Here is a 25,600-nt window from a genome sequence, read left to right as displayed (position 1 = left end):
TTTTTGTCCACCTCTCTCTTTTATTTATTCCTTTCCATGCTCGTCTCTAGTAAGTGTCGACCACTGCCTTCGCCCAACCGCCTCACTTTACCATCTCGTAATTACAAGATAAGGCGGAGAGATAATGTAGCAAAGATTAGTATTTGTTAAAAGTGGCTATAGACGAAGAAGAGAGAGAAAAGATGAGGCACGTAAAAAAGGGCAGGGAAGTAAATTTATAATTTGGATGAAAATATTTTTATCATTTTTATGCCCTTCAGTCAGTTGTTGGGCATAGTAGATTAATCCAAATCCTTATCGGAGGGAATGAGTAAATTATGTGTCTAGTTAGATATAAGGGATAAAAAATTATTATTATGAAACAAATATGAACTGAATATGTTGCGTATTTATCTTGGAAGGGTCCGATAATTATGTCGCACATGATAAACAGAAATACCAAATCAAAATTGAATAGTGAATCGGGTTTGATCATCTGGCCCAGTTGATCGAATATTTCCTATCGAGAGTCGAAAGTAAACGAAGTCTCATCCAGAGCCGGAGCCAGACCCAATCTTAACTCTCTCAAGCTCACAACGCCGATAGAGAGAGAGATTGTCCCCACCGTCCGTCCCTGTCGAATCAAGAAGCCCATTACCAAAGGTCAATCATCACCCCGTTGAAGGAAAAGAAAACAAAGAACGGCCTTTTTTTCCAGACCGCTCCATTAAAAGTTCCCACGAAACCCAGGCACCGATTTGATCCATTACAGTTCTCCATTGTGCCCTGAGAGAGAGAGAGAGAGAGGTCATTCTCGGAGCCGTAAGATCATCATTCTCAAAACTCTCGGAAAAACCCTATTACCTGTTTGTGTAAATGTCTGTGAGAAGATAACATCGTCATCGTTTTGGTAACTATGATCAACACCAACAACGCCTCCATGCTGCCGTCGTCGTCATCATCGGCGGCAACCAACGCGCAGTCGCCGACTCTCAAGACGTATTTCAAGACCCCAGAAGGCCGTTATAGGCTTCATTACGAGAAGACCCACCCGCCAGGTCTTCTTCACTACGCTCATGGCAGGACCCTCACTCAGGTTTATATCATGCAATTTCATTACCAGAATTAACCCATGTCGGAAATATGTTTCTTCACAGCCCATGTGGTAAAATCCATTTTCGTTTTCTTGTGATTAAATGCCTTAGATGGTTTCTGCCTCGGATAGTAATTTTTCACTTTGCTTTCCTTAATAGCGTCCTTAGGAATTGGACTTGTTTTTTTTTTTTTTTGGTATTGAATTATTTGTTTTTCTAACTATTTGGAATCGTTTTGAGTAATTTGGATTTTTTTTTTTTTGTCTCAGGAAATCTATACATTGGTTTGTCACTTGTACAGTTGCATTTACCCCATTTTTCCAATCCATATTTGAACTTTATCTGTTGCTCAAACTCAAGTTTCACCATCCATTTGGTGTGTCTCTGGTTAATTTTGATTTGTTCAGGGAGTTGGCCTTTTATTTTCGTAATATTGCACGGTAGCTGTTTGCTACTAGTGAACCAAAATTTTGGAGAAATCACTCACATTATTTCGACAAGTTTTGGTTACCAAACCATCTCTCTCTCTCTTTTTCTGGCCGAACCTAATGGCTAATTCAAAATTTGGACTCTGATTGTGCACTGTTTCTTGTTAATTTTGATTATCAGGTAACCCTAGCTTCTCTCAAGGATAAGCCAACACAGACTCCACTATCAACATCATCAAGCATGAGTGTTAGCAGTGGTGTGAGATCAGCGGCAGCTAGGTTCTTAGGTGGTGGGAATGGGAGTCGGGCACTTAGTTTTGGTGGAGGCAATGGTGGGAGTAAGTCTGTAAATGTGAGTAGCAGAGTTGGGTCTCTGGCTTCATCAAGCTCCAATAGTGGGATGAGTACTTCAAACTTTGATGGCAAGGGAACTTATTTGGTGTTCAATGTTGGGGATGCAATTTTCATTAGTGATTTGAATTCTCCAGATAAGGTAGATTGGTTTTTATGTTCTCTCCTTTGTTGGCTGTCTGGCGTGTTTGATTTAGTTTTGAGAAGTTGTTTTTTAATGCAGGAGCCTATAAAGTGTATAAACTTTGGCAATTCAAATCCTGTTTGCCATGCATTTGACCCAGATGCTAGGGATGGGCATGATTTGCTTATTGGGTTGGCATCTGGAGATGGTAATTTTTTCTTGTCTTTGGAAAATTGAAATTCCAATGAGCACCTTTTAACTTATAAGAGATGAAAATTGGTTCATGGCTTTTGTAGTCTATTCGGCGTCAATAAGACAACAATTACAAGATTCTGGAAAGAAGCTTGTTGGAGCACAGCATTATAACAAAGATGGCTGTGTTGATAATAGGCAAGAACTTAACCATCTTTATTCACTATGCAGATCAATCTTCATTATGCATCATTCCCAAACTTTTGGACTTCAATAATCACTGCTATTGTCTATTATGAATTGTTTATTATTATATTATTGCTGTTGGAATTTCATTGCCAAGTTCAGCATGAGTATTATCCTTATGGGTGATGTACAGACCAGAAATGAGAAAGTCATGTGTTACTTGGTGAAAGGATAGGGGGTTGGGCATGACAAATAAAATTTAGAAGTAGGAATTGATGTGGAATTGAGGGGTGAGAAAAATTCGGAAGGAGAAGAAGCTGAAGGAAATGAAGAAGGGGAAGAAATCTGTAGAGACAAGGGAAGAAGAAGAAAGCGAGAGAAGAGAAGCAGAAGAAACCAAGAGAGGATTAAACTCAGAACTTTGTATATGCAATATCATCAAGGTGAGTTCTCCCTTGATTCTTTATCCATTTATACAGAAAAACAAATATGATCCTACTAATAATCTGTTGAGGAAGAAAATCTGGCTCGAGAACATATTGGAATTCCGGATTAAATGATGATTAGATAAGTTGTTTGAATGAGTGATAAGATGATAAGAAGAAGAGGTTGAAATTAAAAGAAGATAAGAAGTTACAATTATTCCACAAAGATAGGAGAAAAACTACTTTTCAAGTTTAAATCCTATCTTATATGTTGGTGTACTGTATTTAAATTTGTTTTTTTTTGCCGTTTTTTAAAATTGGCCTAGGCAGTCGCCTAGGTGCCGTTGAGGCATTAGGTGGCCCTTGGCCGTTGTGAATATAGGCTAATCGGCCTCAGATCGGCTCCTAGGCAACCTAGGTGGCGCCTAGGCCGATTTCTCTCTCTAGTCACCATCGCTAATTGCCTCTTCAAAAGCTCTCTCTAGTCACTGTCGATGCCGCCAGTCGTCTCTCTTGGCCCTTGATTTCCTGATTTACCTTGGCTGTTGCTCCCGTCGTCTCTCTTGGCCCCAATTTCCCTTGGCCGCCACCAATCGTCTCTCGCTGTTGGCTATTCTTCCTCTGCCCAAGCCGTCACTTCAATTTATATATATATAAATATATGTAAGTTTTTGATTATATATATATATAAGTTTCATTTGTCTTTTTAACTTTGATTTATCTGAAAATAACATAAAATTACATTAAAAACTAAAAAAAAAAAGAACAAAAAGTAGTCTGCCTAGGCCCCACCTAGGCATCCTAGGCGCTAGGCCCCAATCTGGCACCCGACTAGCGCCTAGCGCGTTTTAGAACACTAGTTTTTTGAATTCCTTGATTCTAGGAGAAAGATGAGGGCAACTCGTGTATATATATGTAGTAGTCAATCAAATGCAAAGGGTGATTGACTTTGTTTCCACTCACCCTATTGTCACTTAGATAATTTCTATCTAAATATATAATTTTTTCATGGTATCAGAGCCATCGATCCAGTGACTACATACATTATACTCTTCTCCACACAGTCGTTCCAAGATGACTAGTAACTCGCCAACCAATGAAGCCTCCACTACTTGTCCTGCATCTACCAGAACCTCACATCCTTTAGCCATCCCTCAACAACCCCATCGTTCAAATTACCTAGCATAAATTGAATGGGACTAACTTTTAGGAATGGTCTTAATTAGTTTTGTTGGTTGTGAAAGGGAAGGGAAAAGTGGGGTATCTAACTGGGGGTACTCCTAGGCCAGATCTTGAAGTTGCTAATTATGAAGTATGGGATGTCAAAAATTCCATAGTTATGGCTTGGCTCACCAATTCCATGGAGCTAAAGATAGGGAGAACCTATCTATTTTACAAGACAACCAAAGAAGTATGGGAAACTATACAAAGTCTCTACTTAGATATGGAAAACATGGCACACTGCTTTGAAGTTCGATAAGTTATATGGACCATTCGCTAAGGTAATCATTCAGCAATTGATTACTATAATATGTTGTCTAAGTTGTGGCAGTAAATGGACGTGTTTTATGACATTAGTTGGGAGTGTACCAGGGATGGAGTTAAATACTCTAAGATGCTGGAAAAAGAATGGGTATTTGATATCCTACATGGCCTTAATTCTGACTTGGATGAAGTCAGAGGGAGGCTGTTGGGGACCAAGCTATTCCCATCTATCCAGGGGGCATTTGCAGAAGTGAGAAGAGAGGAAAGCCAGAAGAATGTAATCCTTAACTCATTACCTGAAAATAGCACTTTGAGTGGTTCAACCCTTGTTGCTTCTAAACAAAGAACAACACCAACATGTGGAAACTTACAAAAAGAGAAACAATGGTGTGATCACTATCACGAGCCTTATCACACCAGAGACAATTGCTGGAAGATCCATGGGAAACTAGCAAACTGGAAAGGAAAAAGCTAAAGGAAAACTCAAGCAGCTTATGCAGTAGATGCTGAAGAAGGTACAATGACTAATTTTACCTTAAAAACAGATCAGTTGGAGGTTCTACAATAGGTACTGAACCAGACAAAGATTACAAAATCGTCAGATTTGGTTGAAACCCCCAAACCAATCATTTCCCCTGCTAAACAAGGTACTTTCCATCATTGTTATCTCTCTAAATTGTTGTCTAGAGATGATTGGGTTGTGGATACAGGAGTCTCAGACTATATGATCGGTTCATTGCATGGATTATCAGACTATAAAAGGTGTGATAAAACTATAACAGTGACTATGGCAGATGGTACTATCTCTTATGCTAAGGGAGAGGGCTCAGTATGTATAGCTGGTTTTTGAGTACCTCGAGTGGTTAGGGCTGAATTTTCCAGACTTGGAGTGGCTGTTTTCAGCATTATCTTCATCCTGCTTTACTCTCGATGTACTTCAAAAAAGGCCTCCCGAATGCTTGGTAGGGGTTTTGTACCTAGAATTCTCCCTCTCACTCCATCTAGGTTTTTGTCAAACCTATAAGAAACTTGTATAATCTTTTTTTTTCAACAATCTGTTTGTATTTGGCTAAATCTTTCGGACACTTCCACTAGATTGTATCAAACTTATCCAGGTACTTGTTGAGTGAATTAAAGTACTGAGTAGCATGGGATTCTCCCTGCTGTAGATCATTGAGCATGCTTTCAATCTCAAACAACTCTGAAGTATTTTCAAAATGTGTGTAAGCCTCCTTAGCAGCTACCCAAATATCTCATACAACAAAAATTCTCACCAATTACATTAATCATGGAGTGAGCCAGGACATTACCATGTTATTTTCAGATTTCCATATCCGGAACTTTGGGTCTTCTTCCCCTGGTTTGCTTGTGGCTCCAGTTAGGTAGTCATCCTTCCCCTTTCTGCCGATGAACATCAACATGGATTGGGACCATTGGAGATAGTTCTGCTTGTTCAACTTGTGACTAGTGATTGTAAACATATTTTTGTCAACGGCTCCCGTGTTGTTGATTGGACATGGGATGATCTCTGAAGATTGATTGCTTTTCCCAGCCATGTTGTGATTCGCAGATCTGAAGGTTGCAGGAGTGAAGGATTGAAGGATTTTAAGGCAGATAGCGTGGCAGTCGCTACCTAGGTGTGGCAGTTGCTGCCTAGGGTTTAACAAAAGAGAAGGATTTTTTTCTGCTCTAATATCATGCAGAAAATATTAGGGAGAAGAACTAAATTGAACTTTATTGAATCTAAGTAGGGGTATTTATATAAGTACAAAATGCTATCTCCTAGAAATCAGGAATAAGTTCAAATTTAGATAACCATAACTGATATTTGAACTGCTGTAACTAATATTTGAAATGTTGAATAATCTTCCTTTTTCAAGCTTGATCATTTCCTTGAATTTTGGAACTTATCCTCTAGGCTGCCTCATTCAAATCTTGAATTCCTTCAACTACCCTATCTTTTCTTTTTCAAACTTGAACATCCAATCTGCTATCTTTATGATTTCCAATAATCTTCTCAAAATCTCTACAGGAATGTTTGTAGAACATAGTATAGTCGGCTTGGCTTTGGTAGAATTCATGTCTTTTAATAGCTTCCCCAAACCACTCAAACCAAGCTCTTGGAGATTGTTTAAGGCCATACGGGGATTTCTTCAGCTTGTAGACCTTGCCAATACCAAGTTATCCTTCAAATCTAGGTGGTAAGTTCATGTAAACTTCTTCCTCCAAATCTCCATTTAAGAATGCATTTTTTTATGTCTAGTTGACTTAGCAACCAGTTGGAGTGTATTGCCAAAGAAGGAAGAATCCGGATAGAGTTTATATTGGCAACATGCGCAAAGCTTTCCTGATAGTATATACCATAGGTTTGTGTAAACTCCTTTGTCACAAGTCTTGTCTTCTCTCTCTCCATGCTACCATCAGCTTTATACTTTATTGTGAACACCCATTTGCAGCTGAGCTGACCATTTTCTTTATCTGCCGATAGATCAACCACACTCTATGTATCTTTTTTCCTAAGAGCATTCATCTCTTCCATAACTGCTAACTTCCAATTTGGGTCACCTAGTGCTTCTTGAATAGTTCTTCGAACAGATAGGTTAGAGATCCTAAACACAAATGCCCTATGATTATTGGATAATTTTTCATAGGATAGATATTTAGCAATGGGATGTTTTGTGCAAGTACGGACTCCTTTTCTATTGGCAATGGGAAGGTCTAGGTCGGAAGAATTAGTACTAAACAATTCAGTTGAAGAAGATGAAATAGGAATAGTAGAGGGATTACTCTAAGTGGTTGCAGAAGCACCATTCCTCGGCTGATTTGATTGATCTTATGCTGGAGGATCCAAAGGAGCTGTAGAATCTTTGTGAGACTTCCTTCTGGTATAAACCTGAAGCTGAGAATGAGGATTACCATGATCCTTTTGTAGTACTTCTCCCCTTGTCTTTGACACAATAATACTCAGCAATTGTGAATTAGAGTTTTTCAAGTTTACCACATTTGCAAGTAGGTGTCTATTTTTTAATTCGACAATTCCATTTTGTTGAGGTTTTTCTCAGCATTCATCTACCTTTTTCTTTCAAAAAAATTCCCAAACACTAATTAAAATGGTCAGTTCCATTATCAGTGTGAAGAATGTCAATTTTTGTTTGAAATTGGTTTTCAATCATGTTGTAAAAATCTTTGAAAAATTGTTTAACTTCAGATTTTTTACTTAACGGATATACCCAAGACAAATGTGTATGATCATCATCCATAAAGGTCACAAACCATTTTTTTGGGGAAAGTGTGTTGACTCTAGATGGCCCCCAAATATCACTACGAATCAAATAAAATGGTTTTGATACACAACAAGATTTCAAAGGAAATGTAACATGATGAGTTTTTGACAAGTGGCAAATTTCACAATGAAAAATTGAACAATCCATTCCTTTAAACAAATTAGGAAACAAGTGTCTAAGATATGGAAAACTTGGATGCCTTAATCTACGATGCCACATCATTATTTGATCAAGAGGTTTTGAATGTGGTAGTAGGTGTTGACTCAGCTATAACGTCGGATATGGTGGAAAAACAATGAAAAAGATGCTAGATCTGGTTTGTTTCCAGAAGTACTAAGAGACAAGGCTGTAGCAAGACTCGTTGAGCTCAGAAAGATAAGTGATGTGGATGACTATTTTGAGAGGACTTTTTTCAGCCCAGCATCAATCAGAGCAGCCACGAATAAGGAACCTGGCTCTGATACCATATAAAACAGATGAACAAAAATGAAATAAGCTGAATATTTTTGTAAGCTTACTTGATTCTTTATTGAATTCAAGGGAGGGATATTTATGCACAAGAAATCATCTAAAATATCTCCTAAAAATCAGGAACAAATTTGAATTAGGCTGAGAAGATAAAATACATCAACTAAACTTTAAAATTGTTGGAATTATCTTTGACAAACTGCTTCATCCCTTTAATCTTGGAACCTCATCACCTTATCCCTTTAATCTTCTCTTCTTACCTCCTAACGACCTTATCACTTAATTCTCAGCCATAAGAGAAAGAACCAGGATTTTATCTCCAAATACTTTTTTCTTTTCTGTTTTCCAACAAAACTAATTTGAATCTTTCAACATGGTCATAGAGAAGTGATCGGCGAGCTACAATTTATTTAGTCAATCTCACTAGAGATTGAGGCTTGTTATTGTTGTTATGAATCTATATAATGCTTCTAATTTCAGAGAACTTTCAGTACTTAGAGAGCTTCACAAGACATTTCAACCTTAGGCATGAATGTCTGTAACTTATTCTTCCATTCAGAATTTTTTATTAGGCCAATCCTCCTCTTATCACTCCTACAATTATTGCACACAAAACAATTAACATTCAACATGGATATTGTGCTTGATTTTAAACCACACTCCCCCCCCCCCCCCCCCCCCCCCAAAAAAAAAAAAAAAAAAAAGAAAAGAAAAAACCCTGGGGTCCGCGTGAGCTTTTTTATCCAATTCATTCTCAGATTCTTACTCTTTAGTCCCTAAGACTGTTTATACCTGTACTGCCCTCTCAGCTCAGAAACTGTTAATTTCAGACCTAAATTTATAGCTTTCCACTCATGTTATATTAATTTTGAGGTTGCTGTGGCACTACCTTTAGAAGGGAGTATTCTGGTCCTCTGACATCAGACAGCAGATTTCCCACCTAATGCGACTGTAGTTGTTAGTTGCCTAGCTCAGGTATACTAGAATAGGTTTCCTGGTATTTTGATTTCATGGTTCCAGTGGTGAAATGTTATTCTCACGAAGCAAATGGCAACAGAATGACAACATGACAGATTGCGTATAGGACAGAAGTATGTTGCTTGCAAGCTGCCTTCCTTTGTTGTACACTATAGGTGTGAGTTGAGACCGTTGCAAGTTTTTATCTGTGGAAGTGATGGCAAAATGTTCAGAGAGGTGATGAAGAATGGACAGTTTGGGGAATTTTTCTTTTAAGTATAGAAAATTGCAAGGTTAGATTCCAATAAAAATATCAGGTGAGATTTTAGGTTTAAATACATAGTACTTCTCTTCTGCAAGAACTAGCTATACTACTTGTTTAATGGGGCAAGGTTAGTCTATATTGTGCTTGCAGAAAAAGGTCAATGTATCTTATAACTCCTAATGTAAACGATATGATTCCAGCATCATGTAGTTTATGACTTTTTTTTTAAACTTTTTGTTTATTATGTTTCTATCTTCATGTACAAATTAATCTGTTAAATGGTGCAAAGGTTTCTGTGTGGAACTACCAGATCAGTTGGTTTATTTTGGACCTACGACTTGCCACACTAGCAAGATGCATATATATTTTGTTTCAGTTCCCATTTGATCTCATTTCCGTTGAGTTGAATGTTTGATATCATTTTAGGAAGCTTTACTATCTTCTTTGGGTGTATTTAAAATGCTTGCTTGAAGCTTTTCTTGTTAGGGGAATTTTAGCATACGTTACTTCCTCCTTTTTCTTCTTCATCATGTTCAGTTTTATGTGTATTGTTGTTGAGATACAACAATAAATTTATAGCTACAGGAGACTCTTTAGTCTTCGGGAGACTACAAATCCTCAAGAGACTGCAAGACATAAAATAGTTAGGGGTGCAGAGTGTCTCTCGCGTGATCCTTTTGATGTTTAAGTCAATCTTAGCTGGAAAATAGAGAAGTATTTAATTAGCTTGTGTAGGAGTTTTTGCATACCTAGAGAGTGGGGGGGTCACCCCTATTCATAGAGGGTGAAGGCATAGTTGTTAAATCGAGAATCAAAATCCTTATTTTATGAATCGTGAATCGAGAATTGAATCGAATTGTAAGATTCGGTATACATCCTCAATTTCAACTATAAATAATATATATCCATAGAAAATAAATAATGTACCCACCATGATCAATTCTTTTAAATATAAATAGATAAATAATACTTTTAAATATATTTGCTAAGTTTAAAATTATACCAAAAGGCAAAAGTATATTCATGTTGCCTTTAAATTCAAATTGCACCAAAGTAAACCACTTTCAAAATAACAAGCTAGAAAAAAAAAAAAAAAAAACCCTACAACTATGAGGTTACTAATAAATTCCATTGTCCATAATCTTTACTAGTTATCAATCATCTTCAAGTTCAAGAGCATCATCATTTTCATCATCTTCTTTGTCTTCAAAGATAGCCAAATCGAACGAATATGTGATTAAAGCATGCATGCAGGCGAAGTCGCACGAATCGGACGAATCGTGCGATTTATGCAATTCATGGTCGATTTTAAGGGATTTTTGATTCACCTTATAGATTCGACTCGATTTTTATATGAATCGAGTTGAATCATACGATTCTAACAACAGTGGGTGAAGCTGACAGATGAGAGAGTATTCGCATATTCCAAGATTGTTTGTTTTGGTTTTCAAGACATTATTTTCAAAAGTTAGTTGGCATGCTTTGACTAAGACTGCATTCAAAGGGTCTCCGGGAGACTTTAGACGAGAGAGTCTCTAGGAGTTCTATACAAGAGGGTCTCTGGGAGACCTAGACGAGAGGCCTCTCAGTCTTTCATGGTTTCCTTTTATCCTTTGGCTTCTTTGGGCTTGTTTATTCTTATGCCTAATTTTTTTGCAAGTGGGTTGTGATCCAAGACACATCAATGTGTATTTTTGTGTATGCATTTATAAATTATATATTAGCTGTATGTTTCTTTTGGTCTATCTACATTAGTAAATTAAGGCTTGATATGTTGTTTTATGCTACATTAGTGAATGGTAAAACTTGTTCCTGTGAAGGATCAAGAATTTTGTGGTAGAAGTTTATACATGTTTCTTGTTTCATTAAGTTTTCTGGTTCTTTCAACAGTCGTTGTACAAGCATTGCTTGGGTTCCTAATGGGGATGGCGCTTTTGTTGTTGCTCATGCAGATGGGAACTTCTATGTGTATGAAAAGGCAAGTGATGTATATCAACAAACAGTTTTCTGTTTCCTTGAAAGTTATGTAAACTGATTTTCTGCTTTATCATAATTTTCTTTCTTTTCTTCTCTTTTTGTCAGAATAAAGATGGTTCAGGAGATCCATCATTTTCTGTTATTAAGGATCAAACTCAATTTTCTGTTGCACATGCACGTTACAGTAAGGTAATGCTTGATGCCCTCCCAAACTATTTGGTACCTGTTCATGTAATATGGCTTAAATTTCCTAATAATTGTTTCTGTTTTTCTCTGTCTGAGATATAGTGTTTTTTATATGAGTTCACATGCCAAAACTTGATAGGAAAATCAAGAAGCAGAGTCTTTGTAGACTGAAGCTTTTTGACAATTACATGCAATGTCTGGCATTTTCTTGAAAATTGAAGGTCAAGAAATTCTCTCTCAATTCATATGTTAGCAGTTTTTTCATTGCATGGATGAAATATGTATAGTTGGCCCTTTCTTTTGACAGATATCAAAGTAGCATTGCCAAAGGGAGAGTGAAGCCTGAATTGACAGGAGAACAACTAAAAATACTAAGGCTGCTCAATAAAAAATCTCATTAAGAAATTAGTCAAGGAAAACAAGAAAATGAACAGAACCACAACACCTCAATAAAAGTGAAACCAAGATAGAATTCACTAGTAGTGTGAACCTAATGTTCCTCATTCTCAAAGACTTTAGTATTTGTTTCCAGTGAAGCATGCCGTGTCCTAAGAAAGGAATAAGAGACAAGAATCTGTTCTGCACCAAATGCAAAGGTGGTCATACCCAATCAAAAGAAAAAAAAGGCACTGATGTTGGCATGACACTATAAGCCAGGAATATGGAGGAGAAGCTCCAGAGCATTCTGTCTGCCTAACAGTCCTTAGACTCTGTGCTCTCTTTACGTAAGTAGCACCAATCTGCCACAAACTGACCTCCTCCCCTCAGCCCATCAGTCGAGTAGCATTATGAGCTGCCATCTAAAATTTGATGGTTAAGCTATTAAGGGGGTGTTTGGCTTACTGGTTTGAGCTCTTATAAGTTATTGAATTAGGTTATAAACTTCGTAGCTTATTTTTTTTACGTGTTTGACAATATTTAAGAGTTTAAACGCTACCTAGCTTTTAAGTTGTTTCAACAACGTTTGAGAAAAGTTGGTTCTCTCCAGCTTTTCCAAATAATCTCCTAGGAGTTTTTTGCGTTGGCCAAACAAATTACTAATTTACCCTCAAAACAAAACACACATTTCCAACCATCCTTCTTCATCCCTCCGCCTTCTCTGATCCTGTCGCCACCAAACCCATCTCTAGCCGTCGCCATTGTTCGTCGCCATCACCGTTGTCCAACGCCTTCCTCCATCTGCCTCCATTGTCGTCACCCCAGCCCATCGCCTCCATCGCCACCTCCTCTCGTTGTCGCCCCCATCTATGATTCCATTCACTATATATATATACTATATATATATAACATATATATTTAATGTATATATGTATATATATTTAACTATATATAATATATGTTAACATATATATATTAATGTATATTGAATTAATATATTTAACATTTTTATTAAAATTAGTTTTTTTTTATGAATTTTATTTACATTATTCAACATATCTATTTTCATCTTTTTGTTAAATTTTGATAGCTTATTAGCTCTTTCAAACCAAACACATAACTATTAACTGATAACTTAAAAACATATTTATTCAAACACGTTATGAGCTTAAACGCTATCCAACTTTTAAGTTTTACATAACTTAAAAGCTAAATAGCTTAAAAGTTAATGAAAAAAAGGGTAAACCAAACACCCCCTAAGAAGTTTAGGCTTATAAGTGTTGTTGATAATTGAAACAAGCTTTGAAAATCTTGAAATCTTACTTAGAAAATACATTGATCTAGGGTATCAATATATACACAATACATGCTATCTTTTCTCCTAGAAAATAGGAGAAATATTAGACCACATATCTCCTAAAAATTAGGAGTGTGTCATGTACCAAGGTTGTAACCTTTTGCTTTGTTGCTATCTTTTACTTTGTTGCTATTCATAGCTATTATTGTAATTTTTGGAGGGATTTAGCCTGTTGGTAGAAGGTTCCAAGCAGTGCAAGTTGTAAGTAAACTGTTAGGCAACTTGACTGATTCTAGAAGGGACTTGGCAACTGTTTTAGCGCCAATCCCATGTTGAGGCCATATAAGAGATCGGCCCAACTCATAGTGAAGGCATGAGTTGATAATTGAAATCCGAAATCTCCCTCCTAAACTTCTCGTTCTTTCTCCCTCTTTCTACTTTTCTCTCCCTATTCGACATTCCCTCCCTTGTTCCCACGAATTCTCTCTCGGATCAGAGAGAATTCCCTCTGTTAGATCAAGGATATGACATCTTGGTATCAGAGCACTATCATGGCCAACATTCTCAATCGAGGAGACGATGGCTGATGGCATGAGGATGAGGCAAATTGAGTTGCAGATTCAACAAGTGACCACTTCAATGGTGAAAGTCCAAGCTCGGGTGTAGACGATGGAGGATAAGATTGGTTTGGTGGTGGATCGTAAATTGGAGGGGATTGCAGAGAAGATCAAGGATGATATGTGAGACCAAATTTGGGAAGAGATGCGAGGGATGGGAAAGCAAGGCAATGTGTTGTGCGATCAACTGCAGCAATTGATGATCGTGTTCTCCAATCAACATCAAGTAAGGATTTCACCTGATTTTCCCCCTAAGGAATGTGTTGCGTGATCAATTGCAGCAATTGATGATCATGTTCTCCGATCAACATCAGGTAAGGATTTCACCTGATTTTCCCCTAAGGAACGTACTAAACCAATTCTATCGAGAATTGGCACTAGTAATTGGAATGTTGGGCCATCGGAGGTTGAAATGGATCTATCTGCAGAGGAGGAGAATGGGTGGAAGAGTAGACATGAAGGCACTTCTCATTCAAACCACACCGGATTTCCAGTGCCAAGATTGGAATTGTCAGTGTTGAAATGGATCTATCTACAGAGGAAGAGAATGGGTGGAAGAGTAGACATGAAGGCATTACTCATTCAAACCACACCGGATTTCCAGTGCTAAGATTGGAATTGTTGGTGTTGAAATGGATCTATCTGCAGAGGAAGAGAATGGGTGGAAGAGTAGACATGGAGGCACTACTCATTCAAACCACATCGGATTTCCAATGCCAAGATTGGAATTGTCGGTGTTCGAAGGACAAAAACCCCTATGGTGGATCAGGAGACGTGAGAAGATGTTCGTGATCCACCAAGTCGTTGAGAACTAGAGAGTGACACTAGCCTCTGCCTGCGTCAATGACTCTGGGGACATTTGGTTCCAGGGGCGGTCCAAGGTGAGGGAGTCCTCTAGTTGGGAAGAATTTTCTGAAGGACTTTGTGAGAGGTTTGGGGAAAGAGGCGTGATGGACGTAGTGGAAGAGTTTAATCACCTAAGGTAGGAAGGAACGATGATGGAATACCAAATGAAATTCGAAGAGCTGAAGTCCCTAATGCTAAGCAAAAACCCATACCTTACCGAGGAGTATTTTGTGTCTAGTTTTGTGGGAGGATTGAATGATGAATTGAGATCGGCGATGAAAGTACTGAAACCTAAGACAGTACAAGAGGCAGTAGAGGGAGCCTCTTTGCAGGAGTTAACGTTTGAGGCCCTGATGAGAAAATAGAGAGGGCAGAATAGAGGAAGGATGCCAAGTACCATGCAATATGGGGGTAAGTTCACAGGGTGAGAACCTTTGAAGGGAGGAATAGGGGGCCAATTTCAGGCATTACCACCCCAGGGCCTAACTTACAATCTAGGGGCAAAATTATTGAACAACGGAGACAGGCTGGGCTATGCTTCAAGTGTGGAGATAAATACTTTGTAGGGCATCAATGCAGGAAACAATTATTGCTGCTAGAAGGAGAAGAAAAGGAAGATGAGGAGGGCCTCACGATGATATAAGAAGCAGGCAAAGAGGATAATGGGGCAATCTCATTACATGTTATAAAAGGGATTGCCAGTAGCAAAAAAATCAAAGTTGGGTAGGGTACAAGAAGACAGTGGGAGCACCCATAGTTTTATTGATGAGGGTACTGCAAAGAAGATGAAGTGCCCTATGGCCAGTACACAACCACTCTCTGTGACGATGGCCAATGGAAATAGGGTGCTGAGCACATCAATTTGTTTGGGATTTTGTTGGCAGATGTAGGGCGAGGCATTTGAAGCTGATCTGAGATTGCTGAAGCTGGGGGGTTGTCACATAGTTTTGGGTGTGGATTGGATGAAAGGGGTGAGTCCAATTAGTTTCGATTTTAATAAGATGAAAATTTCCTTAGAAAAGGTGGGGAGAAAGGTGGTCCTCCAAGGCAATATGGAGATGGGGTCCTACAGAATGATAAAAGGGAAAGAAGCTACATCAACTTCTACGAAAGAAAATATCCCAAGTGGCACACTTGTTCTCAATTGAGGCTAAAGAAGAAGGGGATGACAGAGAGGAGACAAAGGGAGATCACTCAAGAAATGGCCAAAATCAACCACAAGAGGTATGGCAGGTATCTGATCTAACCTCACTTGAGTTATTACTGATTGAATATCACGACCTGTTTGTAGAACCTAAATCTCTTCCACCTGAGCGACCCCTAGACCATTCCATTCCTCTAAAGCCAAATGTTGAATTTATCAACATAAGATCTTATCGATACCCTCCCAAACTGAAAACAAAAATTCAAAAGTTGGTGAGAGATATGCTTTCCCAATCAATTATTAAACCAAGCTGTAGGCCTTTTGCCTCTCCTGTCATCTTGATCCGAAAGAAGGATGGAACATGGCATTTTTGTGTCGATTATTAACAACTAAATGCCATCACCATCAAAGTTAAATTTCCAATACCCATCATTGAGGACCTACTTGATGAGCTCGAACATGCCTCAATTTTCTCTAAGCTTGACCTACCCTTAGGTTACCACTAAATAAGAATGAACCCATCTGATATCCCAAAGACTGCTTTCCGAACTCATCATGGGCACTATGAATTCACAATGGCATCGGGCACTATGAATTCACAATGATGCCATTTGGCCTTACTAATGCCCGTGCTACTTTCCAAGCATTAATGAACCAAATCTTTGAACCATATCTCAGAAAATTTATCCTAGTATTCTTTGATGACATCTTGATATACAACTCTTCTTTTGACCAACACCTAGAACATTGTAGGACTACTTTTTAGGTTTTGCAATTCAACCGGATGTACATCAAAAGGTTTAAGTGTGCTTTTGCACAAGCACAAATGGAGTATTTGGTGTATGTTATATCTGAAGCAGGTGTGGGAATTGACCATAAGAAGATTGAGGCCATTACTGCTTGGCCTAAGCCCACTGTTGGGTTTTTGCATGAAGAATCTGTCTAGAAGATGAAGAAGACAGTAGAACCCCTTAGGCGGATGAATGCAACTAGAATTCTAAGTTAGAAAGAAGTTAACTTAGATGTTTTATTATAAAGGTTATTTTTGTCTTTGTGTAGGCTAAATATTAGACTTTGTAATTAACGCCCCCATGGTCTATAAATATAAGGCGTTGGCAAGGTAGTTAGATAGAACAACAATCATTCAAATTTTTGTCTCTGTATACGAGTGAAATTGCTGAGAAGAGAGGAAAGGCTTTGAGAAAGGGAGAGTCTTTGTAATCTCTGTGGGAGGGTAGTGTACTCGTGTGATAGAGAGTTGAGGGTTCTTATAATTTGTTTTCACTGGATTTCTAGTGGATTGCTCTTGGGATTTGCGCCTGGATGTAGGATTGATATTTGATTAGTTCAAACTAGGATACATCTTGTGCCTATTGTGATTGGTTTGGTTGTATCTCTTTCATTTTTTTTATTGTTAAATTATGTTCTTACATTTCCAGTTTATATTTTCTATTGTGAGTTGTTTTCGGGTGAGGAGTGCTAAGAGAATTGGCAAACTAGAAGTATTGATTGAGTATCTAAGAGCTCCTAATCTTAACACCCACTAACATCCGAGCCTTGAGGGGGTTTCTGGGACTGATCGGATACTACCGTAAATTCGTGAAGGACTATGGGTCGATAGTAAACCACTCACTGATCAGTTGAGGAAGGAGGGGTTTAACTAGGACTGGAGGGCGGAGGAAGCATTTGAACAACTCAAGAGGGCTATGAGTAAAGTTCCAATACTCGTGCTACTGGATTTTAGCAAGCTTTTCACTCTGGAGACTAATGCCAGTGGGGTGGGCATAAGGGCAATACTTTCTTAGGAGGGTAGACCCTTAGCTTTTCTCAGCCAAGCTTTGAGCCCTAGACACCAAGGGCTCAGTATATATGACAAGGAGCTCCTAACAGTTTTAATGGTAGTGGAGAAGTGGATATAGTATTTAGAAGGAGGGCGGTTCATTATTAAAATTGACCATGAGAGCCTTAAGTTCCTCTCACAATAGAAACTTCACTCTCATCTCCAAAAGAAGGTATGGCGAGATTGATGGGCTGGATTATATCATACAACATAGAAGGGGAAAAGAAAATGTGGTTGTTGATGCGTTATCTCACTGCCATGAAGGGGGAACATTGGCTGCCATCACCTCAGTAGTACTAGATTGGGTCCAGGAGGTCACTAAGAGTTACCAGCAAGGGACATAGGTCAAGGAGTTGTTAGAATAGTTGAGTGTGAATGGAGATTGTAGGCTCGGTTATGCTCTATTTAATGGACTAATCAGATACAAGGGGAGATTGGTGGTTGGGGAAAATATGACTTTAAGGAACCAGATCCTCCAATCACTTCACAGCTCACCATTGAGCGGTTATTCTGGGATCCAAAACACCTACAGGAGAGTAAGACAAACTTTCTATTGGCCACAACTCTAGAAGTTTGTGTTGACTTTGTGATGAATTGTGATGTGTGCAAGAGGTGCAAACGCGAGACCATAGCTCAACCGGGCCTTCTACAACCACTGCCCGTACCAGAAGGGGCTTGGACCAATGTAACTATGGATTTTGTTGAGGGACTACCAAGGTTGGAAGGGAAGGACTGCATTTTCGTGATAGTGGTTTACTAAATTCAGCCATTTCATAGGCCTCTCCCATCCCTTTACTGCCCAAGAGGTGGCAAGGGTCTTCTTGGACAACGTAGTAAAGATGCATGGAGTGCCTCAATCTATAGTATTAGACAGGGACAAAGTTTTTACCAGTTCATTTTGGAGAGAGCTACTTAAATCCCTAGGCACTAAACTACATATGTCTACTGCCTATCACCCACAAACTAATGGACTGTCAGAAATGGTGAATTAGTGTCTAGAATCCTACCTGAGGTGTCTATATTTTATGCAGCCAAGAGGGTGGCACAAGTGGCTATCAGTAGCTCAATGGTGGTATAACTCATGCCACCATAGTTCCATAAATATGAGTCCCTTCGAGGCTTTATACGGATACAAACCAGCATTGCTACTGACGGTAAGGGAACCACCGACAGTGGTGGAAGTGGGAGCTTATATGAAGCAAAGGCAGGAGGTCACGAAACTCTTGAAGGCTGAACTAACAAAGGCTCGGAATAGAATGAAACAAATGGCTGACCGGAGAAGAAGTGAGAGCATTCTTCGAAGGAGAGGAAGTATACCTAAAGCTAACTCCCTAGTAGCTCAGATATCTTACCAAGCAGTTGGTGTCTAAATTGAGCCCTAGATTTTTTGGGCCTTATCTAGTGCTGGCAATAGTAGGGCTAGTGGCCAATCGATTGCAGTTACTAGAAGGCTCCCAGTTACACCCTGTTTTCCACGTATCATTGCTCAAGAAAGGAGTGGACTCACGGAGAGTCAGCCACACACTTCCCTCTAGTACCAATGAGAAAGCAGCACCCAATGTTCCTACTGCTATCTTAGACATGAGAATCATCTATAGACAGGGGACACCAATTATCCAAGTACTGGTCAAGTGGTCTTCACGATAGTCAGACACTTGGGAGTACTTACCTGATCTGCTGGAGTAGTTTCCTAGTTCGGCCAGCCTGCTGCATATTTCTTGAGGACAAGAAATGATTGATGGAGGGGGTAGTTGTCATGTACTGAGGCTGTAAACTTTTACTTTGTTGCTATTCATAGTTATTATTGTAATTTTTGGAGGGGTTTAGCCTGCTGGTAGAAGGTTCCAAGCAGTGTAAGTTGTAAGTAGACCGTTAGGTAACTTGATTGATTCTAGAAGGGACTTGGCAACCGTTTTGACGCCAATCCCAAGTTGAGGCCGTATAAGAGATCGGCCCAACTCATTGTGAAGGCATGATTTGATAATTGAAATCCAAAATCTCCCTCCTAAACTTCTCGTTCTTTCTCTCTCTTTCTACTTTTCTCTCCCTATTCGACATTCCCTCCCTTATTCCCACGAATTCTCTCTCGAATCAGGGAGAATCCCCCTCTGACAGAGTGTTTATCTCCTAAATAGTAGGAATAGATTTTTAGCTTAATCTCATGTCCTCTTTGGATTATCTGTCCCTTTATCTTGATTTATCTGCCATCCACTTCTTTAAATCTTCTCTTTGTCTTCCATCTCACTTATTTTTATGAACTTCAAAACTTCTCAATCTTGCCAACAATAATGTTTGCAAAATTATTGTTAAAATTGTTTCCTTGAGGCTTGGGGAGGCAATTTGGAGAGTACCTTCCCTGTTTCAAAATGCCTTTGTATTGGTTGTCAAATTGTGGATGCAGCTCATTTCATTAATGAATATGCATTCTAAATTTAAAGTCTGGTCCTTTGGTTGGGTCATGAACTTGACTAGAAAATTCCAATCCCTGATGCCTCAACTCCCACCTTGTACTAGCCCCACGTTGTCAAGGTAAAAACAATTCAAATTCCATCCCTTCCCCTAATGGGGAATGGGGATCTACAAACCTGCTCTATTGTCCTAAATTTGTCCTCAAACTTTGATTTGATGAGATTTTGTGCAGCAGCAGTAGTAATAATAATAATAGTAATAATAATAAATAGCACAACAGAAATCAGAGATCAATTCTTAATGAAGCCCTAAACAGTATATGTAGGGTATATAGATACTACTCAGGACAAGGCAGGATGTGTGTATAGCAATCTCTCCTCTCCCAGCTAGAAGGATGTGTGGTATCTCTGAGTTTTGCTCTGAACTTAGTCAAATGGTGTTAAACCTGCCCCAATCAAGTCTGGATGGGATGGGTCTTGAACGGTTTCAGGTAAAATTGTTGTATCTGATTATCATGCTTATTGGGATTTTTTAGTTCTTAATATGATAAGAATCGGGGTTTGGTGCCTAATAGAGTTGGATTTGTGCCTGTATTTTCTCGACAAGATTTTTTGCATTGATTAGTAATTTAGCATGACCAATGCTATTTTCTTTAATGGGGTAGGGCGTTGAGGCAGGACAGGGGGACCCTACCTGTCCTTTTCATTTAGGTAATGGAAGCTTTCAGGCTAATGGTGCAAAGAGTAGAAAGGGCAGGTTGGCTTTGGGGCTTTGTTGTACATTCATGCCTCACATTCTTTTGGATGATACTCTTTTTTTATGTAAGGGTTCGAGATTTATGGATTTTGAGATGTGTGTTGTGTTTTGATAGGGTGTCTAGTTTGCAAGTTAATTGAGCCAACTGTGAAATTATGTCACTAGACACTGGACAAGCAAGAGTTGTTTTCTGCCACTTTGGTGGCAGTGTAGGTTCCCTATTTTTGACTTATTTAGGGCTCGTTCCAGGTGCTAAATTTAAAGACAAATCGGCTTAGAATGGTGCTATACAAATATGCAAAAAGACTTACCTCACAGGAGAGGCATTATTTCAAATATTCGAAACTCCTTAGCTTTCATTGCGAGAGTTAGGGGAGGATTGTCTTTGTATGCACCTCACCACTTTGCTGTTAAGTTGTTTCCATAACTCGAAGTCTGGACCTTCTGGTCACAACCTTAACATTGCTACTAACAGTGTTTACTGTGTCAAAATAATTGTGCTCTCTTTTAGAGGCATTTTTTTTTATGCTGAAGAGATGTCGCAATATCATGAATATAGATAGCAGAAGGAAGCCTGTTTAGGTGCGTGTATCTTGTTGCCAATTTCACACTGGCCAAACTCCAACCCTCTTCCATGGATCATGATTTTCCTAGTAATCATTGATTTGGAGGGTTATATAATCAAAATTGAAGATGCCAAAGAACAAGAGTAACACCAAAGGGAACATCAGTGTTGGTTTGAGAGAGGAGATCATTGCTTAAAGGAGGGTATTGGTTTGATTATGGTTGATTATGTAATTGGGATTAAGGTATTGTTGAATTGGGTAAAGTGGAGCCCTTGTACCTTACAAATGTTAAAGGAACCATATCCCACAGGTCTAACTAAATCTCAACAAAAGTAATGTATTAATTTGATGCATTTTAGTACATATAGAGCACCTCCTAGTGTTTTAAAATTTAACTTCATTTTTCCTGATAAGAAAATCGCTGCTAGTGCTTCAGATAGTATATCTGTTATTGTATTCACTGATGATTTAAAGGTTTTAATGATATTGCAACATTTCTGCACTGACTTGGCAAAAGATTTAATTGTCATATGCCTTTTGTAATTAAGTTGAGATGTGTGTTACCTAGATAACATAAATAACAGAACTGTGACACACTTCATATAGTAGCTGAGTTCATTCACTTGCTTATTGAGTCTTTCCAACTGACTGTAAAATAAAGCTAATGAAGGAGCCCCCTTGAGCTTGTTGATACTTATTACAATTTGGGTAAGAGAAACTACTTAGCAGGAGGCTCAGAAAGCACAAAGAACTAAGGCGTACTGCCTATGTAATTTACAGGTTAATATTGTGCAGCCAGAATATGAACTTAAGAATGATTACTGAAAGGAGTGTTATCCCTCACCTGCAAGGGAGGGGGTGGGGTGAAATTTGGATGATTTTACTATAAGAAGCAGCCTCCCTCACCTACAAAAGGGGGGTGGCAATGTTTTAACTCTTTCTTTTATGACCATATAGATTGCCACCAACTGAGGAACTGTGTGAAGTCCTAATCGAGGTGTATTGACTATTCCTTTGGTTTTATGCAGAACCCAGTAGCTAGATGGCATATTTGCCAAGGTTCAATCAATAGTGTAGCTTTTTCAACTGAAGGGACCTACATTGCAACTGTTGGCAGGGATGGTATTGTCTTGAATCCTACTGTATCTCACTGCAGTTTTGCTTTCTTCATTTCTTCTTCTTCCTGTTTGTATTTGTTAGGGACATCCACAGGCTTTGACCACTAAACTGATGTAGGTTATCTACGGGTATTTGACTATAATAATGAACAACTGATTTGTGGTGGGAAAAGCTATTATGGTGCTCTATTATGTTGTGCTTGGAGGTAAGGAGCTTTTGTAGTTATCCCATAACTAGTTATTTTTATTTGAGCCTGTTTATCTTTTTTTCTTGAGATTTTCCTTTTATAAAATAGTAGTGTTTTGCTGAGGTGTTCTTTAGACTTGGTATTAGACCTGCTTCAACAGAATAGTATAATAATTGACGATTAATGCTACTCAACAGCAAGGATGGAAAATACATTTTGACTGGAGGTGAAGATGATCTAGTTCAAGTTTGGAGCATGGAAGATCGGAAGGTTGTAGCATGGGGTGAGGGACACAACTCTTGGGTAAGTTTTTCTCAATCATATGGTATGAGTTTGTAGCATGGGGTGAGGGACACAACTCTTGGGTAAGTTTTTCTCAATCATATGGTATGAGTTCATAGTTTCTTTTCAAGAACATGACAGCCATATTTGTTTTGACTGGAGGGTGGCAGGTCAGCGGAGTTGCTTTTGATTCCTTCTGGTCATCTCCAAATTCAGACGACTCAAGTCAAAACATTGTGTTCCGATTTGGTTCTGTTGGACAGGTATCATATTGGTTAGTCATAAATCATAATCAATCACATAAATACTATCTTGTATGGATGCTTACTCTTGGAATTTCTTTTCTTGTAGTATTAGATATAGTTGATTATGTCACCTGCCATCTAGTTATGTAAATGTATCTTTCATTTTTGAACTTCCTAAATCTTGCTGTTTATGGAGTTCTCTGCAAGTCAAATCCTAAAACAGGTGACAGTTCTCAGTTGTTGCAATTCTGATTCTTTTAAATTAATCTGCATCTGGCAGTTTTTAGAGGTAATTATTTCAGTTCCTGGTCAACAATATACACTGGGCATATTTCATAATGATTTCAAACATTAATGGTGTTGTGTGGGCATAAAAATTATGAGGCACGTTATAGATTTTCCACTTCAAATCTCAAGCATGATGAAATTTTAATATGAGCAGAGACTAGATTAGGGGTCAAAGCTAGAACTGCAGTGAGATGTGTATAAATTGAAGGGGTTTTTTTGTTGAGGAAAAAGGAAAATACGTGCTGCTTCTGTGAAGTAAAGTTTTCATTTTTGTAATGACACCAATCTCCTTCAATGCGTGGGAGGTTAAGAAGAGATGGCTTATTTGAAGAACAAAATCTGTTTTTTCCACATGTATCTACTCACAAAATATGGATACTTTCAAATTGAATAGATAATTTTCTTAGATGAGTAGATGAGATGCTTTAGGATTCATGTTTGGCTGGTAGAATTTTTGTAACAAGATAGTTGAAACTGAAAGCAGAAATGAAAACAAAAGCAAAAACAAAATTCAGGATATAAAATTTGCGGCAAGATCTGATTGAATTAGGTAGACTCAGTATGGAGTTTATCTGACCTGCTAGCTATCCCCTAATTCCTTTCATTTCATTTCTTTAGTTGATTTCATTGTTGTATCTTTTCTCTTCATGGTATCTGCTGTCTGCAGCCCATGTGGCATTTTGATTAAATGATATTCCTATCCCGGAAATTCACTGTGATCTGCTGGTATGAGTTAATTTCTGCAATTTACTAGTGGCAACTGTGATTGCACTTTCTCATATATTTTTGCTACTTCTGGTCATCATTATGGCCAATATGATAGGAATGAAATTTGACAGAGTAGTGACTATTAGCTTACTCAAGTGGTTTAGCCCATCTTATGTAATTAGGGAAGACGGCTCTAGTTTCCTTCATCAGGGCGGAGTCATTCACTCAAGGGTGCTACAGATGATTGGGAAAGATGATTTGTTATCATCACAAATGCACGGTCTCCTTGCATTTTGGTGAAACTTAGTAGACTGCTAACTTCAGATCCGTACTAGAGTGTGTGCTAATTCTGAGTATGGTTAATTGGTTATTACCAATTCTTGACTTACTGGAATGATGAAAATATTTGGTAGTTTAAAGTCATGGCACCCAAGAAGACATACTGGGTTGTGTTCCTTCTTTGACGTCTCCAAATTTGAGCTTGTCATTGAACATGCATTGTTGAACAAATTTAGTTGGTGTTATGTTTATGTTTCACCTACCATCACTTGCCTGCTTAATTTTTTGATGTTCTATCATCCATAATTTGTATTGTTATGCAGGACGCACAATTGCTTTTGTGGGACCTGGAGATGGACGAGATTGTTGTGCCACTACGCCGAGCACCTGGTGGTTCTCCCACATTCAGCAGTGGTAGCCAGTCATCTCATTGGGACAGTGCTCATCCATTGGGTACTCTGCAACCTGCTCCTAGCATGCGAGATGTTCCAAAGCTCTCCCCGATGGTTGCGCATCGTGTTCACACCGAACCTCTCTCTGGTTTGCTATTTACTCAGGAATCCGTTGTTACTGTGTGCAGGGAGGGACACATTAAGATCTGGACAAGACCTGGGTTTCCTGAAAGCCAATCAAACAACTCTGATCCTGTGTTAAGCACCAGTTTGAAGGAGAAACAATTGCTTTCTGGAAAAGTAGGCAGTTCTACTTACAAGTGATGAAAATGGTCATTAGAAGTGAGACACAGCCAATCTCATCGTTATGGCGTTGCATTTCTATAGGTTCTGATCAGTCCCTGCCTTTCATCTGGTTGGTTTGCTCGGAATGGCAAAGCCTTTCAGACACGAGACTGAAAACGGCACCCCTTTCATGTCCACAGATGAAAACGGCCTTTTAATGGCGCGGCAAGAGGTTCAGAAGAGACATCTCTCCCACCTTGTAACTATTTACATAGCTGCCTACTTGATAATAGATGACTGCAGAATAATAAAAGTTTCTGTTCCAAATGTATAATCCTTCGGGTTTTGTTTTTATTGACCCTTCTTCCTTTGAAATTGCCTAGATCTTTTGCCTTTTTGTTTAATTTTCTCTTTCTTGGAATTGGAATTGGATTGTAAGGGTGTGTACTTCCATTTAGATTTGTCTACCAAATATTGACATGGTCTACAGTAATTATCAGGCAATTGATCATGTGAGCTTTAGGAGATTATATCAAGCAGCCAGTGAATGGGAATAATTAG

General features: G+C 38.6%; 1 protein-coding gene across 3 annotated transcripts; it reads left to right on the top strand.

Moving 5' to 3' along the window:
* Positions 1-439: 439 nt before the first annotated feature.
* LOC127788387 (uncharacterized) lies at positions 440-25,569 on the top strand. 3 transcript variants are annotated; one of them, XM_052316576.1, is made up of 12 exons: positions 440-1,075; positions 1,343-1,357; positions 1,683-1,994; positions 2,076-2,184; positions 2,273-2,366; positions 11,129-11,216; positions 11,321-11,404; positions 22,283-22,376; positions 22,491-22,578; positions 22,758-22,863; positions 23,005-23,105; positions 24,686-25,569. In XM_052316576.1, the coding sequence occupies exons 1-12, from the start codon at positions 896-898 to the stop codon at positions 25,014-25,016; spliced, it is 1,602 nt and encodes a 533-aa protein (XP_052172536.1). In that variant the 5' UTR covers positions 440-895; the 3' UTR covers positions 25,017-25,569. The 3 variants fall into 3 exon arrangements, with proteins under 3 accessions (XP_052172536.1, XP_052172533.1, XP_052172534.1); XM_052316573.1 differs by having other exon boundaries at positions 443-1,075; positions 23,013-23,105; XM_052316574.1 differs by lacking the exon at positions 1,343-1,357 and having other exon boundaries at positions 444-1,075; positions 23,013-23,105.
* Positions 25,570-25,600: the final 31 nt, after the last annotated feature.

This window comes from Diospyros lotus, chromosome 13 (assembly GCF_014633365.1).
Source record: "Diospyros lotus cultivar Yz01 chromosome 13, ASM1463336v1, whole genome shotgun sequence".
Lineage (NCBI taxonomy): Eukaryota > Viridiplantae > Streptophyta > Magnoliopsida > Ericales > Ebenaceae > Diospyros > Diospyros lotus.
The sequence above is the reverse complement of the archived record's forward strand: the minus strand, read 5'-3'. Positions and strand labels throughout refer to the sequence as shown.